Here is a 15,751-nt window from a genome sequence, read left to right as displayed (position 1 = left end):
GTCTAAAAGAATCCAAGTGGGAAAGAATGGGTCAGACTCTTGACTCCAGACCCCAGACAAAGCTTCTTTGCTTAAGACCAGAATGGGGTGTAGGCCTGTCTCTGCCTTTCTATGGACCATACAGAGAGCCTAATTCTATGGTTTATACCACATCCTGCCCACACAGTCTCCAAGGACAACAGTATTACAGTGCTATTCAAGGCTGAAAATAGTCTTTATGGTAATCCCAACTATGACCAAAAAAAGCAATAAGTCTGAGTCTGAATCAAAGGATAGACTCTGTCTGAGCGGGATACCACTACAGAGTATGTTACCTGTTGCCTCCTGTTCCCTGAAGCTTCCTGTCCTCGTGACTCTGTGATAGACACTTTCTCTCGAAGCATCAGAACTTCTTGGGTCAGTCGGTCCATGGCTGGAATTTCCTCTGGGTCAACCAGCTGCATCTGCAGGTCCTGAAAGCCAAGAAAAAAAAATGGTTGACTGGAGAATGGATCAACTACAGGAAAGACCCTTGAATTTTTTTTACAAATTATGGGACCTAAAATTAAAAACAAGGTTCCTAGAGATGCTACAGGATTAGCATTTTCAACAAAAGGAACTCCAGGAACTCCTGTGGACTGTGAAGTGCATTGCACACAACATCCTGAAGTGAGACTTTGCACAGGACGCAGAGCACACTGTTCTACAGAACACCTTAGCAAGAGCATTTTGCAAGTGAATACAGGCAACCCCCACTTAACGCTGTTTCACTTAGCACTATTTCACTATAACGCTCATTTAAAATTGATACCCGATTCCACTTAGTGCTCGAATTTTGTTATAATGCTCGTGGTCGCCAGCATGGGTCATTAAAAGAACTTGCAGTTGCCACCTTGGGTCGTCAAATACTTTCAGTTTTACTTAATGCTCATTTCACTTAATGCTCGTTTTTTCAGGAACCAATTAAGAACACTAAGTGGGGATTGCCTGTATTCCTAAATAATCCTTTGAGCAGAACATTAAGAGACTCCAGAAAAGCATCTCCAATGGTATCACGGGTTTATGGTTCCCCCTGTACAAGATCCATTGAACAAGAACCAGGACAGAGGATGCTGACTCCATTAGCTGCTACACACTTCATAAGTGAGGCCTAGATTACAAGTGAAGAGACCTGTTATTCATTATTAGATGCCTCAGTTTCATGGCTTATCTCCATGGAAACACCAATTCCTGGTTTCAGGTATCTCCTGTAGTTAACTAGAAGTCAGCAGGGGCAAAGTAGTGAATTAGATGCTCCTCATAATCATATCTGCCTGGGGGAGCTAAAGCACAGCAAATCAGGACAATTCTCAATACCCCACCTTTATAAGGTCCTCTTTGATCTGGATTTTCCTAGTCAGGGACTCCACATCCGAGGCCTGCACCTGCAGCTCTTCCTCCTGTGTGGCCACCACAGACTGAAGAGCTGAGAGCTCCAACTGTAGAGAAGAAACCATGGAGTCAGCAGTAGGCCTGAGAAAGCTGACACCCTTCACACAAACTTGACGTCCTGTTCTGGGCCACTCCACACCCCATGCTTCTACACTATAGCGCAGACTAAAGTCTTAGGAGGCTTCCTCCATCCAATGGGGCACTAGTATAACTGCTGCCTCTGAGGCCAAGAGACAATTTTTCCAAGGAAGGCAGAAGGCTTAAGACAGAAGCTTCCTTTCAGTCTTAACTCTAATCAGGCCCTTTCTTCAATCTCTCTATTGAGATCAGCAACTATGGAGTTGATGCAGTGAGATGAAGGGATTAGCATCAATCTGTTTCCTCCATGAATGACACTATGTGAGGAAAATCCTACAAAAGAATGGAAAGAGTCATGACACTGGAAACTGAAGCATCCCTTGGAAAGTGTAAAGCTAAGCTAGTAAAGCTAATGCAGGTCCCGAAAAATAAAAATGAAGTGATTTGCTACACTGAGACCTAGCTACTTTGGGGGAGGTTGTAAGGGGCAGCAAATTTTTTAGAACCAGATGCAAAGAAGAAAGTTATATCCATTAGGGAATCTAGATGTGATTACCCAAATTGGAAAGTGACCAAGACACCAGGGTTAACACCTGTAGTAAAGTACCACTAGGCTTTTACTATGGGCAATTCTTATTATTGCAGAGCTCAGGAAACCCCTAAAAAGAAGGGTCCCCACATGTTAGTATTAGAAACCCCTGCATCCTCTCAAAGGGGAAATGTCTGAGCACTGCACTAGAGTTTGAAGGCTGTCCAGTCTGGAACTGGTCTCAAGTGAAACAAGACACATGAGGTCTCTATACAAACTCACCCTGCTTTCCCTTTCCTTTCTTGCCATCAGCTCAAGTTCCTCTTTGGCATTAACAAGCTCCTTCTCCAGTTCTGCAGCTGACTCCATAATACCTGTAAAGAAGAATTACACTAATGCAGGGCTTGATGTGCAACTACTGCTTCCTTTCAAATGGAAAGGCTAGGGACAGAATCTCTTTGTAAAAATGAAATTTTAAATCCTGCACCAATTGACAGCACCTGAGCCCTCACCAGGAACAAATAAATAGCTGTTCCATGTCCTTTTTTGATGACCCTTCATGCTCAGTGATCCTTAAACACCTAGCTTCTGCTAAAGTCCAGTCTGACACACTCAATCTGGCTGCTTTCCCCTTCAGAATCAAATGGTCCTAGCCCTAGAGTGTCCCAGTATCATCTCCTGTCTTATATTAACTCTGCTTCTCCCAGTCAAGAATCTGGCATCCTGGTTACGCCAGTGATCAGCAAACATCAGTTCCCATTCCCACACCAACTCCTGCCACTCAGTGAGTCAAGAATCCTGAATGTCAGTCTCCATCCCCATATCCAGTACCCAACATCTTCAACTCCTTGCTAAACTCCCGCCCAGTTTTTTTTAATCCCACCCTTCCTCAGGGAGCCAGGGCTCTGGGTTTGATCTCTCAACACTCCTGCTTTGAGGTTTCTGTTGGTTGCTGTATGAAACCAGTAGAGAGAGCAGCAAAGTTCTACCCAGTGGCAAAAGCCCCATCTTGTCACCTTGTGAAGTGCAGAAAAGTTGCCATCGCACTGACCTCTTCCTGGCTGGTATTTGCTGTCCTGTTCCTTGGAGACTGTGCTGATGGTGGTGTCACCACAACCTCCTTGCAGTAAATCCTGAAAACACAAAGAACTCTCTCAGTATTTTACTGCCTGAGCTTCCTCTGTGCACCCTGCATGGACCAGGTCTCCCAGTCCCTTTCCAAGTGCTGCACTCCAGCACCTTGATCAAACAGGGTCTAAGGGAAGGGGCTGGCCAGAGGCCAGCAAGTCCTGGAGAATCCAGAGCAGAGCAATGGAGGGAGGCAAACAGATCAGATGTGGACAAGCCTAAGAAAGGACCCACAGGAAAGGTCTGAGGGACTCTGAAGCTAGGGGCATCAGAGGAGGTTGCAGCCACAAAAGCAAGAGTTGACTGAGGCCTACTTAAGGGCACTTAAACAACCAAACGATGGGAAGAAAGAAGTGGCAGGATTCAGTACAGGTCAGACTGCAGATGTAGGGAAGCAGGTGAAGTCGTACACAGCCTGAAGCCTGCACCATGCCTACCAATGGAATATTTCATATTGGGAAGGGGTCTTGCACAACAGGCCTGCCCAATCATATCTATTTTTTGAGCTTTGGGCTTGCTCTCTTCCCTGTTCTATTTCTTTCCACCCCCCTTCTGACACATCCCTCTCCTCCATCCACTTTTACTATGCTCCGCTCTTTCTGGAGCCATGAGATAGCATGCAGAGGACACAGAAATCCAGGATGCAACTCCTACTTGAATGGGCTGCTCTCCATCTTCCTGGAACAGCTTGGCATTGGCTCTCTGGTTCTTCCCAAGCTCCTTCCCCATCATTTGCTGGCGCAGGATTTGTAATTCGCAGCTTCTTTCTGCCAGAGCCTGCACCATCTTCTCTGCAGCAATCTGACATGGCACGAAAACAAAGGGAGAGGAAAGAAGGCAAAGGAGATGAATTGGTTTCTTCATTATTTGCAAGATATTTGGCCCCTCACCACACAGACTGCTTGTCCACGATGGATCAGGAAAGGCTTTTCATCTACCTACTAAGGTTAGGAGACAATCTCATTTCCAAGTTCAGTAGAAAGTCTGCACACAGTCAGAGCTATACAGTTTCTATTACAGCTCCCTGCTTTCACTAGCAAAATACTTGCTAAACACTTTGCTGATGCTATCAGATCTTTGACTAGGCTGGTAACAGTTCCCCTGATACCAAGCTGTAGATTTTATCATCCTTTCCTTGCTGAAAGGGAGCCCTGTGGGGATTCTAAGGAGGGGATAAAGACAGATGAAGAGTGAGAAGGAGCTAATATGGAAGGAAATGCTGAGAGGGGAGAAATAGACTCAACTTTTTAATCTAGTTCCCATGAAAGGTAATGCAATGCAAAAACACCCAGGTAATACTTAAATTCATGGAACTAAATATATAATAAGCAACACTGAAGACTCATTGAACTCTCATAGCAACAACTCATATGTATTGCCAACAAAAAACATCCTGAACACTAGCACAACAGTTAAATCTAACCATAATGGCCACGCCATGTCTACAAAACTGCAACACCACATGCCTCCATCTTCTGGATCTATGCAGGGCAGATGGCTCAAGGGCTTCTTTCTGGTGGCTTGGGATTACCCATGTGGATGAGGGGCTCTGAGGCTCACCCTTCCATTGGTTCCTTTTGGTGTTCCTGGCCCAGCTGTGGTGGAATGCCTATTCAAACTGGAATCTGTATATGCTCCCTCTGCTACATACAGCTCTGGGTCCTAGTACAGAACTTCCTACAGGCAACACAGGGCTATTTGGCCTGGGGACACCTGGACAGTGCCAGGAGAACTTCCAGTGGTCCTCCAGAAAATGAGGTAGTATTTGTAACCTTAACTATGCACTAACATGGGAGACCTCACATTCAATTTGACAGCAATCTGAAACTCAAGACATTCCCAGCAGCCTCCTGTCATGACATTGACAGAGGCTGGCGATGAGTCTCCAGTCTCTCTAATACAGTGAAGGTCTATCACATTTGCACTGGGTCACACTGCTCCAAGCATAACTTACTCGGCTGCGCTCCTCCTTGGTGCCAATGACCTGAAGCAGTCCCCGAATTTCAGACTCATGCTCCACCACCTGCCTGCTCCGGTCATTCAGGAGATCCTGCAACATCCTCTCCTTGCGCTGGAGGCGTACACACAGCTCTTCTGTGATCTCGCTCTGCCCAGGGCCTAGCTTGCAAAGCAAGGTGGCTGTGAGTTCCTAAGAAAGAAAAAGGAGAGGGATCAGATTTTCCACCTCCATATTCAGAGGCACTGAGTGCTGTGCCCCACATCTAGCTCTAACCCACTTAGTGATGACTGCTTGTTGAGATGGTGAATATGCCCTTCAACCTTATGGAAAGGCTGTCTGAGACTCAATGCCCGCTAGCATTTCTGCCAATGCATCACTGCCAGAGCCTGCCAAGACTCCAGGAAGTTCTCTAGGCTTTCTCCCCCTTGCCTGGCAGCATGTGGCAGCATCAGAAGCTAGGCCAATCAGTCAGAAGCTGCCCCTCTTTTGTGCTTTGGTCTTTGCCTTCAGGTCTGCAGTTATGCAGACTTTGTGCTCTTGTTCATATTAGTGTATTGGCCTCTTGCACACTGTGTTTGAAGAAAGGTACTTGGTACCTGAAAGCTTGCCTGTATCCCTCCCAACTCTTCTGTTGGTTCAATTACAGAGATCACTCACAAAAATCATTCCCTTTGAGCAACATATTTACATAGTGACACACTGGGTCCCAAAAACCACTTCAGGCCAGGAAGTCTTGGCTGGGCACAGGAGCAATACATACAGCCCTGTCTTCCCCAGGGGTGAGTAGATTGTGGAGGCCCAGCAGCAACCCTCAGGGACGACTAGTCAAGTGGTGCAGCAGCAGCAGACAGGGCTCTTACTTCCACTTCCTTGTTCCTGTCATGCAGAGAGGTCTGCAGCTGCTGAATGATCCCTTCTTGCTCCTTCTGCCTGCTGCTGGATTTGGCTTCCACTTCCTCTTTCAGCCATTGGAGGTTCTGGCAGGTTGCTGATGCCTGCTCTAATTCCAGGGTTTTGGCTTTCAGCAGGCTTTCTAGGCTCTGAAGACCATAAAGGAAACAGGGAACAATTCAACATGGGACAAAGCCCAGTTAAAGTTTCTTGGGCACTGAAATGAACAGGATTAAGACTGGTTGGGTTTCACCCTTCCACACAACCTGTAGTTTCAGTCTCCCTGGGGAAAACTTTCAGCATCCAGCTAAGTAATGCCCCACAGAACCAAGCTATCCAGAAGCTGACAGCCTGGTTCCTTCTGCAGTGGATCCCAGGACAAACAGAGGAGAGATGAGGAGCAGGACCATGGCAGGGACTTGCTAAGACTGCTAACGGATAGGCTGGGCCCAGTCATGGGCAGAAGGGTGCATCAACCAGGAGTGAACATAGCAACTGTCTATACCGCAATTGCCAGATGGGACTGTGCTCTGCAGGGAGATGTGAGCACTTACATGAATGGTGGCCTCATTGCTGGACAGGATGCTTCGCAATCTCTCCAGGTCACGCTCCCGCTCCCTTATTGAGAGGTGGAGCTGTCGCAGCTCTTGCTCCTTCTCTTCCAGGGCACAGAACTTATCATCTACTGCTCGCTATAAAATGAAAGGGAGGGGGGCACTTAAGGGTTATGGTAAGATGCCATCCCACAGAGAAGACACCCTGAACTTCCTACCCACTAAGGGAAGCCCTCTGCTCTCCCACTGGTGAGCTAGGGGACAGTACAGCTCAGTCTCCCGGACCCAGAGGAAAGGAGTGCAGGGCATGTGATGGGGGAAGAGCAAGAGGGATATGGTGCCACCCATCCCCACTAGAGTCCCGAAATTAAACCTAAGGAAAGACTGGGAAGAACACATTGGAGCATCCTGTTCTTACCTCCAATGCAGCATCTCTGTCCTTGACTCGCTGCTGCAGCTTTTCCAGCATGGCATTTGCCGCTGAAGGGCTCTTGTTCAAGCTCTGCTGATGATGTCGCAGTTCCATGGATTCCTGAGAGAAGTCCCAGAGAGGACACATGAGACCCACCACTGAACACCAGAAAGATGTTACTGAGCCCAGTCCAGAAAATCAGTGAGAGCAAGGCCAAGGCTAAGGCTGAGTGACCTCCTCTCTCCCTAAACACTTCAAGGAAGGGCAAATCCACTCACCATATTTATTTTCTCTTCTGTTTATTCCCCTCCCCTCCCACTCTGGCCTCAGCAGAAGCTTCCTTGGACCAAGTTAGCCTGGCATCTAGTTCAGCTGTTGCTGCTCCATAACCATGGCTGTGGCCCAAGACTTGCTTGCTTTCATACTCCAACCTACCCCCTTGGGCAACAGGTCCTAGTAAGATCTAGGCCCCCAGGGGGTAGCTGGCAGCCAAGTAACAAGAAGAGATTTGAGATCCTTGAAGGATCATTCCCAGTTTGAATGAGTCTTCATCTCACCTGCAGAAGCTGCTCTTTGTGAGCCAGACTCTGGCTCACACGCTGAAGTCTCTGTTCGTGGGCCTGGGTCTCATGGCATTTCTCCCACTCTAAGTTCTGGAGCTGCTGACCCTTATCCTTCAGCTCTGCTTGGAGCTTCTGCACAAAACTGCGCAGCTCCTGGAAGGAAACATACACTTCATTACTTTGTCCTTCCCTACAAACAGTCAGAGGACTAAGTGCACAGCAACAGACACGTGCAGCTCATTCAGAACTCCTATTACCCAGTGGAATCTCACCAAACAATAAAGGCAAGCTGGGCTGCAGGAGAGGGCACTGGGGATTCTGAGACAGGCACTCCGAGTTGCTAGAGTTGCTTTCCTTCAGCTAAGAAAACTGAAGGTTTAATCTCTCAGAGAAGCAGAATTAAACCCTTAGGACCATGCTGGTGTAGAGAGAGAGAGAGAGAGTGTGTGTGTGTGAGCATGCGTGTGTGCGCGCGCATGTGTGCACTTACAAAAGCTATGCTAGATACCTCGGCTGTACACCTGTGGATGCAATTAGCATTTCAGCAGCCATGCACAGAAGGTCTCTGAAGTGCCTCCATCACTATGAAGGTTAACACTTTCCCACATAACCACACACAACTCCTTACTTACATTCCTGATGGGAGCAAACTGTCAAACATGTACAATTTCAAAAGAACGGCAGCAAAGTATTTAGCGATTTTAAACTCTAAAATTCCTCCCCTGCTCCAAGTGACTGCTTGTCACAGAGTACTAAGCACCAGCCTAATTTTGAGGATGCAATTTCAACTCGTTTTCAATGCTGCATTTTGTTTCCTAGCCAAATAACTCAAAACATACAGCAGCCCAGTCTTCAGTCTCAGAGACGGTCCTTATTAGCTCAGGTCCAATTGAGTGAAGTTTGAATTGGGAAAGTGACAGGCAGCACATGACGCACATTTGCACTTTCTCCCCTAAATGCACAACTGCTCAATGAAATGTTTTAATCAGCACATCACAAGTGACTATGCGACTTTAAATCTGATGCAATATCTCCTGTGTTTAGGTACATCTGTTTTTAAACTCCTTGTTCTGGTCACAGGTGCATGTTTTCAGGTCCGTGGCTGCTAATCAGTTGAGCCACAGCTCACACTACAAACAGGCACAGCAGTCTCTGCACCAGCCAAAAGTTTGCCAGTAAGTGACACAACTCATCCACACTACTAAGCATCTTCCCTGACTGTGTGCATTTATCTTCAACTGTAAGCTGTTTGGACTAATTTGAGGTAGAATAAAGAGCATGTGTAAGGCATTTAGCTTCTCAAAGCTTTAAGATCACCTGTTTGCTTCCCCCATGCATCAAAAACACAGTATCACATTCATGTGAGGGGCATCAGCACAAATACAACAGTTGCCACAGGGCCAACCTGATTGTGTTTCCACGCTGCCTCCTGCTGCTGCTGCTCCTCCTGCAGGACAGTCTCTAGGAGCTGAAGAGCCCTCCTGGCTTCAGCCAGCTGATGTTCTTTCTGCCGCTGAGCTCTCTTTCCCTTCTGTACCTCCAGCTGGGTGCAGAAGAGTGTGTTCTGCAGCTCCAGCAGTGCCACCTGCTGCTGCTGGGCAGGGGATGGACTTTCCGAGATCTAACAAGAAGAGGAAAAACCACAAACCTGAGAGTGCATATGACTGAGCTCACAAGAACTGTTCAGAACAGTGACACTCAACCTTTTGGGCCTGAGGGCCTTATGAGTGATGTGGGGCCAGTTTGCAAGCTGGATCAGGGTCTGGGGCCCACCACCACCACCTCCCTACCTTGCACACTAGGATTGGGTCCCGGGGGCCTGGCACCACCCCCTCCCCTGCCCTGAATACCAGAATTGGGCCCTGGTACCACCCCTCTGCCCCACCATGTACTGGGATTGGATCCCAGGGGCCTGGCATGACCCCCCTCCTTCTACCGCCTGTACAGCAGGACTGGGTCCCAGGGGTCTGGCATTGCCTTCGTCCAGCCCTGTGCACTGGGATCAGGCATCCCATGCAGTGTGCAGGGCCCGGGGCTTCCCATGGATCCAGAAAATTGGCAACAGGGGAGCAGCAGCACTGCTTCACAGTTTCCAAATTTCCAGACCTGCAAGGAGCCCCTGCAGGCCAGGGGTTGAGCACCCCTGGTTTATAACAAAGAAGCCCCACAGAATCAAGCCCAAGGCTTCTCAGTGGGATTTCTAAGAAACCCCCATCTATCACTCCTGGGGACAAAGAGATGTACCTGTAAATGTCCAAGCTGGCTCCTATGTAGCATATCTTGTAGTTTGGCCATCGTCTCATTCTGCCCTTCAATCACGTGATACAGTTCTTCTGTCTGCAAGAAAAAGGATAGGATGCTCAACCTTTAGGAAGCCAACCATAAGCCTTGCTATCTGCAGGAATCTTGGGCATGCGTTCCCTCCATAGGAAACTAGTGCAAGCGCTTTGCCAGAAACAAGGCACGGGAGAAGTCCGTGAGATTACAGGTGTGTGGAGGCAGCTGAAGGGCTCCTTCTTCAAATACTGTCTAAAGCAATTAAGGCGCACCCACACACACACACACACACACACACACACACACACACACACACACACACACACACACACACACACACACACACACACACACACACACACACACACACACACACACACACACACACACAGCAACTGCACTTCCCCTGCCAGGCCACAATATGTGCTCACCCTCTGCCCTCCCTTGTGTTCCCAGTTACCTCACAATCTTTGCTCTTCAGGGTCTCGTTCAGACTCTGGATTGTACGATCTTGTTTCCGAGACGTTTCTTGGACAGATTTTAGTTCAAAATTCAACTCGTTCAGCTTTTCCTGAAGCAACTGAACATGTACAAGATAATGGCCTGGTTAGCAAGCACGAGGCTTTATCTAAAACATTCCTAAGAATCTCTTATGGAGTCCAAGCAGCCCAGATGCTGATCATGTCAAGACTGCTATGTTTCCCTGTTCCCGAGTTGTGTGGAGACAATTGCCACCAAGGAATGAAAGGCTTTGCCTTCTCACTGAGACAATACCCATTTGCTTCCATAGTACTTCCAGCCCCCCCAGTATCCAGTCTACAAGCAAGGCTCCAGTCCTTGCCTTAGAGCCCCTGTATCACACCATCTTACCCCTCCCCCACAAAGACCTTACTTACTTTGTTAGGCAAAGTCTCTTACACCCATCTGCCCAAATAATTTTCAGTCTCTTACAATGGAGGGGAAAAGGCTCCAGTCCATACCATTCCCAAAGTCCTCAACATAAAATCAGTTTGGAATCTCCAAATTAGAAACCACACAGCCCAAAGGCCATTTATTTTCCTTCCATCATCTCCTCCCCTAGTACAAATAATATATTACGACCCTCTATTCATAGTCTTCCAGTGCTTCCATCTAGCCATTCTGTCTTGTAGCAATTGCCTGGACTTGGGTAATGCCACATTCAATCAGATCAGTGTTTCAACCAGCCCAGCATTCAACACTGCGAAACACTGGCTTTAACACTGTAAAATCTGCATGATGGAAGTTTAGCAACAGCATGGCTGGAGGGATTGGGGAAAGTTTCTGTCTAGATTCCCCACTCAACTTATGGCTTAAAACAGCCATTTTCATCCTCACTAGAATACCAGCATATTATCTCCCATTAAACAACAAAGCCTTCCTTGTTTCTCATCCTGCTGAGATCTTCCACAGAAGAAATGCATGTTTCATAATAATTTTGGGTTTTTTGCCATTTTTAAAGACACTGCCTTTTAACATCTTGTTCTTTTACTACAAGGCAAATATTTATAGCGGCATGTACACCATACACCCTTAAGGGTATAAGTGCTCTCAAACGCTTTTCTAGTTCAGTATTGTATATCCCTGTCACATTACTCCCTAGCTGACTTTTCTTTATGCTAAAACTGCCTCTCTGTTTAATCTCAAGCCTCTAATCATTTTCACTACTGTTCTCTGGACTTTTTCTATTTCTCAGTTATCTTTTCTGGAAGGGAGTGGCCCAAACCAAGTTGTGGCAGCCCAGTGATTTATATAAAGACATTTTTTCTATTCTTTTCTTAGCATAGCATAACATCCGGTTTGCTTATGAAGGCTGCCACACATTAAGCAAAAGTCTGCACGGAGGCATCCACACTGACAAATGCTTTTTCTTAATTATCAGAGTTAAGGTAGAGCCCAGCAACATCCTTAACTACATCCATCAATCCCTGGCAATGTGCATTAAGTTTAATGTGCCCCCGGGCAAACTGTGCAGAATAATTTTCAAATTCATGACCTTTAAATCCACGCAAGGATGAGATTATGGGCTGTAATGCACCTTCCTTTGGTGAGGCCAAAGAACTGTACAGAGACTGGCAGAGCTAGAAGCGTGGATGACTTTCCTCCAATGACTCCAGAAGGACACTGTAAGATAGTATGTCAACAAGAAAGGGAAGCACGTCCTATCCTGGCATAAAAGGCACACAGCACCACCTTCAAGAGCAAGGTCACTACATGCACCTGGAAACTGCCAAGATTAAGGTGCTGGTATCAGCCTTCACAGCCAGGCTAAAAAGTGCTTCCCTCTGCTAATTAAGGTAAACAAGCCCCCTAACGGAGCTGAATTTGCTGGTGGCGAAAAAGATACCTTGTTGGTGGCATCAAATTGCTGGATTCTATCCTGCAGCTCCACAACATGCGACCTGGATACATGCTCTGTGGCTGCAGGCTCACACTGAGTCAGCTGCTGATGGTCCTCATGCAGATTCTAAGAGAGAAAGAAAGACATGAGAAAAAAATGGATCAAATCCTCCTTTGACTTCTCCTCAAACTCTGGACCTTGCAGCAGGGATGTAAGAAAAAACAATTCAGGGATCAGACCTGCCTCTCAATCTTTCAACCTGCTCTACCCTTCTGTGAGTTCTTTCATGCTTATTTCTGGCTGCTCCTTCCCTAGTCTTCTGAACAAGTTTCCTCTCTTCCTTAAGGCTCTGTTTTTTATTCACTCCTGTCCTCTCTTTACACCTCTCATTAGGTGATCTCATCTGATCCCTTAACTTTAACCATCCCCTTGAAGCTGGTGACTCACATTACTCAGCACTTTTAACCATGACTCCTCTCTCATCCTGACCTCAGGCAGTGTCTAAAACCTGCCACATTTCCTTCACGTCAGCCCATAATGTGACCTTTTCCATCTGCCCTGAAAAGAACACTCCTGTTCAGACCTTTCCTGCCTGTTGCCTCCCAACACACACCACATCCCCTTCAGTTATGATGTACCTTCCTCAAGACATGACCTAAACCAGTGCTTCTCAAAGCGGTGGTCTGTGGACTGGCGCTGGTCCGTGAGTCACCAGTCGCCGGTCCGCAGTGAGTTGCCAGGAAAGAAAGAAATATATTTTCAGAAACATAACATTGATATGTCATAGCACCACAGTTCGTATGTTCCAACACTCCAGGCGACGTCACATCCTGTGAGGTGAAGAAAAGAGAAAGAAACAGCTGGTCGCACATTTACGTAGTGCTGTTACATGCAGTTGCTGCCACCAGCTGAACTGGGCACCAGTCCCTGGCCCACTGGAAAAAAAATTGCCAGTCTGCCACATTAGATAGTTTGAGAAACACTGACCTAAACAAATTCCCCACCATGATGACTTAGATGACATCTGTGGTGCCCCTGCAACTTTTTCTCTATCAGTGATGCCAACTTCAATATCCCTATACCTTACCCACAAATATCTTTAACCCTTCCCCCACACTATGCAGAGAGAATTACTTCTCATTCAGGTCCCACCTAGCTTCTACTACAAAGCCTGAGAACCCAAGACAGACATGCATTTACTTAGAAAACAAAACCACTCCCTTCCTTAGGGTAATATGCTCTATGCAGGCCTCCACTGGGTGATGGTATAATTTTATTGACGTTCTGCTTTCCCATCATCCCTCCCTACTGGCTCACTGCCCAATGCCGAGCTAAGCCTGTGAGCTTCTTGGGACAGAGGTCATTCCTGACAGAGGTGGGGCAAGTGGGAAATGCTCTTTTTAGTGCCATTAACAAGAATGAGAAAATCCAGGGTTCAAGAACAACCAAGGGAAATATAAACCGTTGCCCAGTTTCCCCCTTCCCTCACCTTCCTGGTGTGGGCACAATAAAGATTTGAGCGTGTCTCAGCTAGCCTTTTCAAAGCAGTTGCAAGATACACAGAGAGCCAGCTCCAAGCAGTGCTAAGCATGGGAGATGGTAACTAGCTCCAATTAGCCCTGTCACATTGATTCACCAACTCTTTTTTCCCCAGGCGATCTTCTCCAGCAGCAGCAAGGCAGGTTGCAGCCCTGCAACATTCTGCAGCACTTGAGATGGAGGATGCTTTCTCCGCTGACCATTTTTTTATTCCAATCCCCTCCTACTCCTTCCCCACAATGTTTCCTGTCCTCACTTTCCTTTCTTCCCCTCCATCCTCTAACTCTTCTTCTCCTTCTTCTGTTCCTCAGCAAGGACTCCTCACTCTCTCCTGCTAGTTGCCCTTCTTCCACTCCTCTTCTGTGTCCAGGAGGGCACTCCCTGATCCAACTGTTTTCAGCACTACCTTCACCATTTGCTTAGGCACCCTGTTTTCCCTCTTTCCCTCCAAACTCTTTCATTTTGTTAGCTTCACCTGCAAACTCTTCAGAGCAGAGAAAGCACCTCTCTCCCATTTGCTGTACAACTGCAGTGGAACCAGAATCTTTATGTTCCAAAATATAACTGCACACACCATCCTCTCACTACAGAGGATGCAAGACTGGCAGAGACCATGTTCTCTACCATCTCCAAGCTAAGAAGATCTTATGATGCTCAGTCCCACAACATCTATTTGATTACCAGGCAATGAGGATAACCTCTGGAGGGCCATGCATCCAGGATATCAAAAAGTATCAGCCATGTTGGGGGGTTGAAGAGCAAGAAAGAAGGGATGGATCCTCCAGGCATCTCTGACAACCACAGACTCATACTCTAAAGAAGGCTATCAACATGACCGGATATGTAATGCAAAGAGATTTCTGTGTCTGAATAAGAACTTATGACTAGCCCTAAAAAGTAAATGCAGCCAGACAACTGAAAATGAGCTCTTCCATGTATCACAGCTATCGTTAATTGGCAGAAACTCAAGAATCAATACCTATCTTCCTGGTATTGCAGCCTTCTGCTTTTGTAGCTTGTAAAAGCCTGCTATAGAAAGCCCTAAAATAAAGATGCAATACACTTTACTGTGACCGACCTATGAAACTTGGTTTGGATCTAGCTCTCAGGAAAGGCAGGAATCATTGCTGGCTTGAGAGGTTAGGCAAGAGCAATATTATGTTATAAGTAAATAGAACAGGCCTTCTGCACAGATACCATGGACAGCCATCAGCATTTCAGCTGTATGAAGAGAATCACCTTGCCTGGTGGGTTTGTGCACGGACAAGGAACATTTGTGGGGAAAACTGTAACTGTTTTCTAGAACTTAGCTGGTGCAAAGGAGTCAAAAAACAATTTTTCTTCACCTTCTGAATTAAGAATGTTTATAAAATTAAAGTCTCTCTCATTTCATTACGCAATAAGGACAGAGGTGAGGCCAAGGCCTGGGATTTATATGAGACCTATTTACTGGCAACTCTGACTCTCCAATCCTTCTGTTAAAGTGGAATGAGTGCTTTCGATTTATGCCAGATTTAGCACTGAAGACATCATTCTGTGTTGGGTTTGTTGCCATGGTAAGAAACAGGAAATGAAAAACTCAGCGTAAGATTCACCAGAAAGACAAACACATGACAGAGGCTGGGGTTTGAAGAAACCCTTTGTAAGTAATTCTGAGACGCAATGAAGATGCTAAGATGCGTGATACAACTGAAATGTCATGTAATCACCATACGAACTAATGGTGGAAAACCTGTGCGTTAAGAAAGACCCTATTTTGGTATATCAGTCTGTAATGGTAAAAAACAGGCAACAAGGTACACAGAGATGATGGCATTTTCCCTTCACTTTTTAAGGTTCCCTAGGTAGTGTCAGCAAATCTTCAATTACCGGTGACAAATGGATCATCAGACTATGCTTTGGAATTTGTCAGCTTCCGTCAGTCTGGCTTCCTCCGTAGCACGTTTTCATGCTAAAAGCTGTTGTGGAAAAAGTACACACCCCTGGAAAATGCCAGAGCTTGGAAAAGAATGAGCACAACTCACTGCATAAGGAGAACAATCACCCAATAG

General features: G+C 46.6%; 1 protein-coding gene across 11 annotated transcripts in view; it reads right to left on the bottom strand.

Moving 5' to 3' along the window:
- Positions 1-15,751, bottom strand: part of LOC102562600 (myomegalin) — a 135,693-nt gene that overhangs the window by 60,349 nt on the left and 59,593 nt on the right. For 7 of the 11 annotated variants that reach the window (XM_059728264.1, XM_059728265.1, XM_019486519.2 and 4 more), the window contains 15 exons: positions 12,800-12,991; positions 12,168-12,287; positions 10,263-10,382; positions 9,770-9,862; positions 8,931-9,146; positions 7,520-7,678; positions 6,969-7,082; positions 6,551-6,688; positions 5,966-6,145; positions 5,100-5,294; positions 3,800-3,946; positions 3,069-3,150; positions 2,300-2,391; positions 1,341-1,457; positions 315-452 (listed from right to left, as the gene is read on the bottom strand). In XM_059728264.1, coding sequence (XP_059584247.1) covers positions 315-452; positions 1,341-1,457; positions 2,300-2,391; positions 3,069-3,150; positions 3,800-3,946; positions 5,100-5,294; positions 5,966-6,145; positions 6,551-6,688; positions 6,969-7,082; positions 7,520-7,678; positions 8,931-9,146; positions 9,770-9,862; positions 10,263-10,382; positions 12,168-12,287; positions 12,800-12,991 — 2,103 coding nt within the window. The remainder of the gene's footprint in view (positions 1-314; positions 453-1,340; positions 1,458-2,299; positions 2,392-3,068; positions 3,151-3,799; positions 3,947-5,099; positions 5,295-5,965; positions 6,146-6,550; positions 6,689-6,968; positions 7,083-7,519; positions 7,679-8,930; positions 9,147-9,769; positions 9,863-10,262; positions 10,383-12,167; positions 12,288-12,799; positions 12,992-15,751) is intronic. The other 4 variants (XM_019486523.2, XM_019486521.2, XM_059728267.1 and 1 more) reach the window with 1 other exon arrangement.

This window comes from Alligator mississippiensis, chromosome 5 (genome assembly GCF_030867095.1).
Source record: "Alligator mississippiensis isolate rAllMis1 chromosome 5, rAllMis1, whole genome shotgun sequence".
Classification (NCBI taxonomy): Eukaryota; Metazoa; Chordata; order Crocodylia; family Alligatoridae; genus Alligator; species Alligator mississippiensis.
The sequence above is the reverse complement of the archived record's forward strand: the minus strand, read 5'-3'. Positions and strand labels throughout refer to the sequence as shown.